The sequence below is a fragment of the Oncorhynchus nerka genome, linkage group LG26 (assembly GCF_034236695.1).
Source record: "Oncorhynchus nerka isolate Pitt River linkage group LG26, Oner_Uvic_2.0, whole genome shotgun sequence".
NCBI lineage: Eukaryota > Metazoa > Chordata > Actinopteri > Salmoniformes > Salmonidae > Oncorhynchus > Oncorhynchus nerka.
The window spans coordinates 40,129,392-40,140,628 of record NC_088421.1 but is presented as its reverse complement, the minus strand read 5'-3'; the positions used below and the strand labels follow the sequence as shown (position 1 = coordinate 40,140,628).

At 49.2% G+C, this 11,237-nt stretch overlaps 1 protein-coding gene across 1 annotated transcript in view; it reads right to left on the bottom strand.

Annotated features, from left to right (window-relative positions):
* Nucleotides 1–1,520: 1,520 nt before the first annotated feature.
* Nucleotides 1,521–11,237, bottom strand: part of LOC115119710 (fascin-2-like) — a 41,289-nt gene continuing 31,572 nt past the window's right edge. Inside the window, 3 exon segments of the mRNA XM_065010669.1 lie at nt 1,521–3,883; nt 4,101–4,268; nt 10,079–10,200. Coding sequence (XP_064866741.1) covers nt 3,681–3,883; nt 4,101–4,268; nt 10,079–10,200 — 493 coding nt within the window. The 3' untranslated portion in view covers nt 1,521–3,680.

Below are 11,237 nucleotides of genomic sequence, written 5' to 3'. Positions count from 1 at the left end.
GTGACACTACTACTACTACCTACTGGATGGACTGTTCTGCTAGAGTGTGACACTACTACTACCTACTGGATGGACTGTGCTGCTAGAGTGTGACACCACTACTACTACCTACTGGATGGACTGTGCTGCTAGAGTGTGACACTACTACTACTACCTACTGGATGGACTGTGCTGCTAGAGTGTGACACTACTACTACTACTACCTACTGGATAGACTGTGCTGCTAGAGTGTGACACTACTACTACCTACTGGATGGACTGTGTTACTAGAGTGTGACACTACTACTACCTACTGGATGGACTGTGCTGCTAGAGTGTGACACTACTACTACTACCTACTGGATGGACTGTGCTGCTAGAGTGTGACACTACTACTACCTACTGGATGGACTGTGCTGCTAGAGTGTGACACTACTACTACTACCTACTGGATGGACTGTTCTGCTAGAGTGTGACACTACTACTACCTACTGGATGGACTGTGCTGCTAGAGTGTGACACTACTACTACTACCTACTGGATGGACTGTGCTGCAAGAGTGTGACACTACTACCTACTGGATGGACTGTGCTGCTAGAGTGTGACACTACTACTACTACCTACTGGATGGACTGTGTTGCTAGAGTGTGACACTACTACTACCTACTGGATGGACTGTGCTGCTAGAGTGTGACACTACTACTACCTACTGGATGGACTGTTCTGCTAGAGTGTGACACTACTACTACCTACTGGATGGACTGTGCTACTAGAGTGTGACACTACTACTACCACCTACTGGATGGACTGTGCTGCTAGAGTGTGACACTACTACTACCACCTACTGGATGGACTGTGCTGCTAGAGTGTGACACTACTACTACTACCTACTGGATGGACTGTGTTGCTACAGTGTGACACTACTACTACTACCTACTGGATGGACTGTGCTGCTAGAGTGTGACACTACTACTACTACCTACTGGATGGACTGTGCTACTAGAGTGTGACACTACTACTACCACCTACTGGATGGACTGTGCTGCTAGAGTGTGACACTACTACTACCTACTGGATGGACTGTGCTACTAGAGTGTGACACTACTACTACCACCTACTGGATGGACTGTGCTACTAGAGTGTGACACTACTACTACTACCTACTGGATGGACTGTGCTGCTAGAGTGTGACACTACTACTACTACCTACTGGATGGACTGTGTTGCTAGAGTGTGACACTACTACTACTACCTACTGGATGGACTGTGCTGCTAGTGTGTGGATTAGTTAGTCCTAGTTGTAAATCCTACCCTAATTACCTGCAGTCGTTGGCTTATAACAAGTGCTGCATCACTCTTCAGGTGATCCACACTAACTGATAGACTGGATTTGAGAGCATGAGTCATAGTTCAATAGACACTATGGTCTGACAACACTAAGAAGGTGACTGTTGGTTACGTTGACAACATCATGTGGTCTGTCAGTCACTAGACTGGAGTTGAACAGTTAGTTGATGTCAAGCAGCTAAACAAACAACATATATGGGCATTGTTTATTTTTATTATCGTCAACACTTGTATAGACAAAAATAAAAATCTATTTGACCGACATTACATCATTGTTGTAGTGTTTAAAGCTGGGTCCGCGGCTCCTCTTCACCTGATAGGGCTGTATGCTTTGGAGACAGTTGATCACAAACTCACACGTCACAGAACCGTTGGTCTTAATTGGTTCAGACTGTAAACTGTTGCAGATGTGGTACCTCCATGGTAGAATTGGAAGTCTTTCGGGCGAGTTCATTGCAGGACAGAGGCTCAGGGAGAGGGTATAGGATGGCAGAGGGCACACTAGAGGGCATTCATAGAGACGGATAGAGGGCACAGTTTGTGGCAATTGCCAGAAATGTACCACTTTAAAATGGAGATAGCCCTCAATGGCGGTATCCATGCTGTCCCAGTTGGTAAAACAGCAAATGGGGGTGGGCCCTCTTTGCAACTCAATGGGTGAACCGTGGAAGATTTTTTTAAAGCCCCAAGGCAGGGAAATCAGAGCAGCACTTGATAATGTTGTGTTTGAGTTTCACAACATCGCAGCCAGTCTGCCAGAATCACTGATCTAAATAGCATCCTAAATCATTCTGATTCTGTGCTTTGCCTTGGTCAAACGGATTCCCTGAAACACAGGTTTTATCGTCTTGTGACTGCAGACTTGTAGACTGACATGATAGAGTACAGCCCATACAGTCACCAATACATAGAGTCAGAGGGTTAGAACAGGTGTAGTCAACTCTGACCCGACGAGGTCCTGATGCTTTTCTGTTCCACCTGATAATTCATTGCACAAACCTGGTGTCCCAGGTCTAAATCAGTCCCTGATAAGAGGCGAACAATGAAGAAAATGCAGTGGAACTGGCTTCGAGGTCCAGGGTTGAGTTTGACGGGTTAGAACATTTCAAATTGCCCTTGTAGTACACTCCCCTCGCAAACAATGTTGATCTCTTGCTTTTCCCTCATGTTGATATCTTACAACTATCTAGTACTGTGATACTACTGAATGATCCCACATAGTGGACAACTGATGTGTTCCTGTCTTTGTTATATTTAATTCAAATGAGCTGTATAATCTGTAGCGGGACCAGACATTGGCCCTGCTAGACTACTCTTTAAATACATCCTCCAAGTCATCACTGATCTGACATGCATGGTTGCTTACATCAGTCATGTCAAATCAGGGATTACTTCAAGGAAGGGAAGAAGGATCGTATTGCTTTGTAAGATGATTCCAACAGGGCCATTTGGGCTACTCTGGGCTACTCAAACAGGGCCATTTGGGCTACTCTGGGCTACTCAAACAGGGCCATTTGGGCTACTCTGGGCTACTCAAACAGGGCCATTTGGGCTACTCAAACAGGACAATTTGGGCTACTCTGGGCTACTCAAACAGGGCCATTTGGGCTACTCTTGACTACTCAAACAGGGCCATTTGGGCTACTCAAACAGGGCCATTTGGGCTACTCAAACAGGGCCATTTGGGCTACTCAAAAAGGGGCATTTGGGCTACTCTGGGCTACTCAAACAGGGCCATTTGGGCTACTCTGGTCTGGTATTCTACACCATTAATTTGGGCATTTTGGAAGCTGATTCGTGTCCTCTTTGGAAGCAGTGAGTATGTTTGGGAGCAGTGTTGGATAATCATTGTACTGATACACTGTTGTTAAAGACAACAGTAAACATCACAACAAAGACATATTGGTGTGAAAAGCTGCCTTTATTCAGGCATCCAGATAATAATTTAAGACCGCTATACAGAATCTAATGTTTTTTTATAGGCTGTGTGAGTGACCAAAATTAGCAGATTTTATTAAGTATTCGCTGTTGTTGATGTTGGCAATGTCACTTGGAAAAAGACTATATTTAGGTAACCAATGTTTTTTTTGGAAAACAAATAAAATATAATAAAATAAACACAAAGAAACTTTCTACACATTTTCACTTTTTGCCAAAACAAAACAAAGAAGTGGGAACGGCCTCTCCTTTGCCACTAAAGTAGAAAAGAGAGTAGTGAAAATGTTCCCCAGTCAGTCTGTGTAATGTATCGTTGTTGGTTGAGCTGTGATCCCAGGTGGGAACCAGGTCCTCCCTCTCTCCTTCTCCCTCCACCCCTCCACGGGCTTCAGGGGTCGTCAGGAGGTGGCGCCAGGTTAGTACTCCCAGAGACAGGAGGGGTCCACGGTAGCAGCGTCGCCCTTCAGCGTGCCGCTGTCCCCGCGCAGGTACTTGCCGTTCTTGCCCTTGATGCCCACCCGCCCGTGCTCCAGGAACTCCAGGAAGAAGTCCTCAGGCTTGTCTCCGTCTGAGCACACCAGGCCGCTGCTGGAGACATACCAGAACTTTCCACCTACGCCTGAGTGGAGATGGACAACGCTATTGTTAGTTAGAGATAAAGAGTGACATACTTGGTTCGGTGTACTTTGTAGTAATACTGATAGAACTATGCCACATTTTACTCTAAGACAGTAGAACCCATGCAGATAGAACATTTACACATACATGGTACATGAAGACATGCACACACATGCATCCATGCAAGCACACACACCCACCCACACACACACACTGACTTTTTATGTGGTAGGCGCCATCGCTGAAAAGCAGTAAGAAGATGTCATAGACGGATCGGTTGGCATCCAGCGTGTTGGAGCTCTTGTGATGACACACAAAACCGTTCTCCCCTCGCAGGATCAACATGGGCCGATTAATGAGCTTCATCAGGAAGAGCTCATCATCACCTGCAACACAACGACAGGAAGGTAGAATAACAAAAATGAAAACAACAATAATAACAACAATAGTAATAAAATAATGACAATAAAATAATAATAATAATAATGACAGTAATAACAATAATAATAACAATAATAATAACAATAATAATAAAATAATAACAATAATAAAATAATGACAATTATTTTACTAGGCAAGTCAGTTAAGAACAAATTCTTATTTTCAATGACGGCCTAGGAACAGTGGGTTAACTGCCTGTTCAGGGGCAGAACGACAGATTTGTATCTTGTCAGCTCGGGGATTGGAACTTGCAACCTTTCGGTTACTAGTCCAACGCTCTAACCACTAGGCTACCCTGCCGCCCCGAAAACAATAATAATAACAATAATAAAATAATAACAACAATAATAATAATAACAACAATAATAATAAAATAATAATAATAAAATAATGACAATAATAAAATAATAATAATAAAATAATGACAATAATAACAATAATAATAATAAAATAATAATAATAAAATAATGACAATAATAACAATAATAATAATGACAACAACAATAATAACAATAAATAATAATGACAAAATTAATAATAATTTGGTGGGTGCTTATATTGGTCCTATTTCTCACATCTAAGAGTGTGTTAATACGCATATGTGAATTGGAACCCACTGGTCACAGACATCAGTTCAACATCTATTTTTGACTTACATTAGGTTGACTAATATGAATTCAACTTGAAATCAACAAAAACATGTCACCATGACATTGAATTTAGTTGAAAAGTTGAAAAAAAATGACAAAATACATTTACGTTGACGACTTTTTGCAAATCCAATCAGTTTTCCATGCTGATTCAATGTCATCACCTTGATTTTGTTGTTGTTGAAATGACGTGGAAACAACGTTGATTCAGATGTGTTTTGCCCAGTGGGAAACTAGGTTTTTGCATATCCCAACTCCCCCTGACAGTGGGGTCATGGCCAGGTGAGGCTTTAATAACACATGTCCTTTTGATAGAAACGGAATGTCCATAGTACGGTAGGGACATAGTACGGTAGGGACATGGTAGTGACATGGTAGGGACATAGGGCGGTAGGGACATAGTACGGTAGGGACATAGTAGTAGGGACATGGTAGGGACATAGGGACAGGGCGGTAGGGCGGACATGGGGGTAGAGACAAAGGGGTAGGGCGGTAGAGCCATAGGACGGGTGGGACATAGGGCGGTAGGGACATGGTAGGGACATAGGGCGGTATGGACATAGGGTGGTAGGGACATAGGGCGGTAGGGCGGACATGGGGGTAGAGACAAAGGGGTAGGGCTGTAGGGCGGTAGAGCCATAGGACGGGTGGGACATAGGGCGGTAGGGACATAGGGTGGTAGGGCGGACATGGGGGTAGAGACAAAGGGGTAGGGCTGTAGGGCGGTAGAGCCATAGGACGGATGGGACATAGGGCGGGTGGAAAATAGGGCTATAGGGCAGACATAGGGGGGTATTGACATAAAGGGGTAGGGCAGGTGGGACATAGGGGGTAGAGACGTAGGGCGGTAGAGACATGGGGCGGTAGAGACATGGGGGTAGGGACATGGGGGTAGGGACATGGGGCGGTAGGGACATGGGGGCGGTAGGGACATGGGGCGGTAGGGACATGGGCGGTAGAGACATGGGGCGGTAGAGACATGGGGCGGTAGGGACATGGGGCGGTAGAGACATGGGGCGGGTGGGACATGGGGCGGTAGAGACATGGGGCGGTAGGGACATGGGGCGGTAGAGACATGGGGCGGTAGAGACATGGGGCGGTAGGGACATGGGGCGGTAGGGACATGGGGCGGTAGAGACATGGGGCGGGTGGGACATGGAGCGGTAGAGAAATGGGGCGGTAGAGACATGGGGCGGTAGGGACATGGGGCGGTAGGGACATGGGGCGGTAGGGACATGGGGCGGTAGAGACATGGGGCGGTAGGGACATGGGGCGGTAGAGACATGGGGCGGTAGGGACATGGGGCGGTAGAGACATGGGGCGGTAGGGACATGGGGCGGTAGAGACATGGGGACGGTAGAGACATGGGGCGGTAGGGACATGGGGGCGGTAGGGACATGGGGCGGTAGGGACATGGGGCGGTAGGGACATGGGGCGGTAGGACATGGGGCGGTAGGAGACATGGGGCGGGTAGGACATGGGGCGGTAGAGACATGGGGCGGTAGAGACATGGGACATGGGCGGTAGGGACATGGGGCGGTAGGGACATGGGGCGGTAGGGACATGGGGCGGTAGGGACATGGGGCGGTAGGGACATGGGGCGGTAGGGACATGGGGCGGTAGGGACATGGGGCGGTAGGGACATGGGGCGGTAGGGACATGGGGCGGTAGGGACATGGGGCGGTAGGGACATGGGGCGGTAGGGACATGGGGCGGTAGGGACATGGGGCGGTGGGACATGGGGCGGTAGGACATGGGGCGGTAGGACATGGGGCGGTAGGGACATGGGGCGGTAGGGACATGGGGCGGTAGGGACATGGGACGGTAGGGACATGGGGCGGTAGGGACATGGGGCGGTAGGGACATGGGGCGGTAGGGACATGGGGCGGTAGGGACATGGGGCGGTAGGGACATGGGGCGGTAGGGACATGGGGCGGTAGGGACATGGGGCGGTAGGGACATGGGACGGTAGGGACATGGGGCGGTAGAGACATGGGGCGGTAGGGACATGGGGCGGTAGGGACATGGGGCGGTAGGGACATGGGGCGGTAGGGACATGGGGCGGTAGGGACATGGGGGGTAGGGACATGGGTAGGGACATGGGGCGGTAGGGACATGGGGCGGTAGGGACATGGGACGGTAGGGACATGGGCGGTAGGGACATGGGGCGGTAGGGACATGGGGCGGTAGGACATGGGGCGGTAGGGACATGGGGGGACATGGGCGGTAGGGACATGGGGCGGTAGGGACATGGGGCGGTAGGGACATGGGGCGGTAGGGACATGGGGCGGTAGGGACATGGGGCGGTAGGGACATGGGCGGTAGGGACATGGGGCGGTAGGGACATGGGGCGGTAGAGACATGGGACGGTAGGGACATGGGACGGTAGGGACATGGGGCGGTAGGGACATGGGGCGGTAGGGACATGGGACGGTAGGGACATGGGGCGGTAGGGACATGGGGCGGTAGGGACATGGGGCGGTAGGGACATGGGACGGTAGGGACATGGGGCGGTAGGGACATGGGGCGGTAGGGACATGGGGCGGTAGGGACATGGGGCGGTAGGGACATGGGGTAGGGACATGGGACGGTAGGGACATGGGGCGGTAGGGACATGGGGCGGTAGGGACATGGGGACGGTAGGGACATGGGGCGGTAGGGACATGGGCGGTAGGGACATGGTAGGCGGTAGGGACATGGGGCGGGGGACATGGGGCGGTAGGGACATGGGGCGGTAGGACATGGGGCGGTAGGGACATGGGGCGGTAGGGACATGGGGCGGTAGAGACATGGGGCGGGTGGGACATGGGGCGGTAGAGACATGGGGCGGGTGGGACATGGGGCGGTAGGGACATGGGGCGGTAGGGACATGGGGCGGTAGAGACATGGGGCGGGTGGGACATGGGGCGGTAGAGACATGGGGCGGTAGGGACATGGGGCGGTAGAGACATGGGGCGGGTGGGACATGGGGCGGTAGAGACATGGGGCGGGTGGGACATGGGGCGGTAGAGACATGGGGCGGTAGGGACATGGGGCGGTAGAGACATGGGGCGGTAGGGACATGGGGCGGTAGGGACATGGGGCGGTAGGGACATGGGGCGGTAGGGACATGGGGCGGTAGGGACATGGGGCGGTAGGAACATGGGGCGGTAGGGACATGGGGCGGTAGGGACAGAGGGCAGTAAGGACATAGGACAATAGAGACATAGGGCAGTAAGGACATAGGGCAGTAGAGACATAGGGCAGTAAAGACATAGGGCAGTAGAGACATAGGGCAGTAAAGACATAGGGCAGTAGAGACATAGGGCAGTAAGTCCATAGGGCAGTAGAGACATAGGGCAGTAAGGCCATAGGGCAGTAACGACATAGGGCAGTAGAGACATAGGGCAGTAAGTCCATAGGGCAGTAGAGACATAGGGCAGTAGAGACATAGGGCAGTAAGTCCATAAGGCAGTAGAGACATTGGCAGTAGAGACGTAGGGCAGTAGAGACTTAGGGCAGGAGAGACATAGGGCAGTAGAGACATGGGGCAGTAGAGACATGGGTCAGTAAGGACATAGGGCAGTAAGGACATAGGGCAGTAGAGACATAGGGCAGTAGAGACATAGGGCAGTAAGGACATAGGGCAGTAAGGCCATAGGGCAGTAGAGACATAGGGCAGTAGAGACATGGGGCGGTAGAGACATAGGGCAGTAGAGACATAAGGCAGTAGAGACATAGGGCAGTAAGGACATAGGGCAGTAAGGCCATAGGGCAGTAGAGACATGGGGCAGTAGAGACATGGGGCAGTAGAGACATGGGACGGTAGAGACATAGGGCAGTAGAGACATAGGGCAGGAGAGACATGGGGCAGTAGAGACATGGGTCAGTAAGGACATAGGGCAGTAGAGACATAGGGCAGTAGAGACATAGGGCAGTAAGGACATATGGCAGTAAGGACATATGGCAGTAAGGACATAGGGCAGTAAGGCCATAGGGCAGTAAGGACATAGGGCAGTAAGGACATAGGGCAGTAAGGACATAGGGCAGTAAGGACAGAGGGCAGTAAGGCCATAGGGCAGTAGAGACATGGGGCAGTAAGGAAATAGGGCAGTAAGGACATAGGGCAGTAGGGACATGGGGCTGTAGAGACATAGGGCAGTAAGTCCATAGGACAGTAAGGCCATAGGGCGGTAAGGACATAGGGCAGTAAGGCCATAGGGCAGTAGAGACATAGGGCAGTAGAGACATAGGGCAGTAGAGACAGGGCAGTAGAGACATGGGGCAGTAAGGCCATAGTGCAGTAGAGACATAGGGCAGTAGAGCCATAGGGCAGTAGAGACATAGGGCAGTGTGTGTGTGTGTGTGTGTGTGTGTGTGTGTGTGTGTGTGTGTGTGTGTGTGTGTGTGTGTGTGTGTGCGTGTGTCTGTGCCAATGGTGTGTTGCTTCACGGTCCTCGCTGTTCCATAAGGTGTTTTTGCAACTGTTTTTTAAATCTAATGTTACTGCTTGTGTCAGTTACTTTATGTGGAATAGAGTTCCATGTAGTCATGGCTCTATGTAGTACTGTGTGCCTCCCATAGTCTGTTCTGGACTTGGGGACTGGGAAGAGACCTCTTGTGGCATGTCTTGTAGGGTATGCATTGGGTGTCCGAGCTGTGTGCCAGTAGTTTAGACAGACAGCTTAGTGCATTCAACATGTCAATACCTCTCATAAATAAAAGTAGTGATGAAGTCAATCTTTCCTCCACTTTCAGCGGGGGGAGAGTTTGACATGCATATTATTAATATTAGCTCTCTGTGTACATCCAAGGGCCAGTCATGCCGCCCTGTTCTATGCCAATTGCAATTTTCCTAAGTCCTTTTTTGTAATGGGGCCCTAAAGGAAATAAATGGGCCAGTGAGAGAAATTCCCGGGCTGATGTCTGGTCCTTCCCTGTCCTTTGATCACCATTGATCTTCTATTCTTCTTCTCTTTCGTCCACTGATCACATGCCAATTCTCTTTTCACATGACACGTGCTCATTCGTCCCTCAGTCGTGTTGAGCACATTCCATGTGACACATTCAACGTGATCTGTATGCTACCTGAATCACATCAGAGATTTAGATCTCGAAGCACCTACCTACGGAATCGCTGACGGCTGAAAGCTGCCCATTCTTTTTGGTGCACACGTACTTCCCATTGCTTGCCTTCAGTGCTACACTGCGACCGAGCCATTCAATGTCAAACATTGTGTTGGCCTCCCTGTGGTTGTCCGGATAAAGGGATGAAAGAGAAGAAGGAAAAGAGGGGGGGGTTAAGTTGAAAATAATTTCATGGAAGGTTGTTTAAATCTAGTATAATTGTTTAAACCTAAGTGTTTTGATGTATGCCCTCATAAGCGACATTACATAAAACTGTTCATATCCTCTGGTTGCAGATCTGTTTGGTAGAGGTGTTTCCCTGTCCATTCTTCATGCACCCTAAACTGTGCCACATATTTGTTCTATTCCAGAACAAGAACACTAAGATTAAATTCATTTGGTTTATTCGTTGACAAGTTCAATCAGGTGTGCTTGTTCTGACAAAACAACATCTGAATGTCCAACAGATAATGTTAGCATGTTAGCATGAATGTCCAACAGATCATTTTTTACCTTTATTTAACTAGGCAAGTCAGTTAAGAACAAATTCTTATTTTCAATGACTGCCTAGGAACAGTGGGTTAACTGCCTGTTCAGGGTCAGAACGACAGATTTGTACCTTGTCAGCTCGGGGATTCAAACTTGCAACCTTTCGGTTACTAGTCCAACGCTCTAACCACTAGGCTACCCTGCCTAGTTAGCAAGAATGTCCAACAGATAATGTTAGCATGTTAGCAAGAATGTCCAACAGATAATGTTAGCATGTTAGCAAGAATGTCCAACAGATCATTTTTTACCTTTATTTAACTAGGCAAGTCAGTTAAGAACAAATTCTTATTTTCAATGACTGCCTAGGAACAGTGGGTTAACTGCCTGTTCAGGGTCAGAACGACAGATTTGTACCTTGTCAGCTCGGGGATTCAAACTTGCAACCTTTCGGTTACTAGTCCAACGCTCTAACCACTAGGCTACCCTGCCTAGTTAGCAAGAATGTCCAACAGATAATGTTAGCATGTTAGCAAGAATGTCCAACAGATAATGTTAGCATGTTAGCAAGAATGTCCAACAGATACTGTTAGCATGTTAGCAAGAATGTCCAACAGATAATGTTAGCATGTTAGCAAGAATGTCCAACAGATAATGTTAGCATGTTAGCAA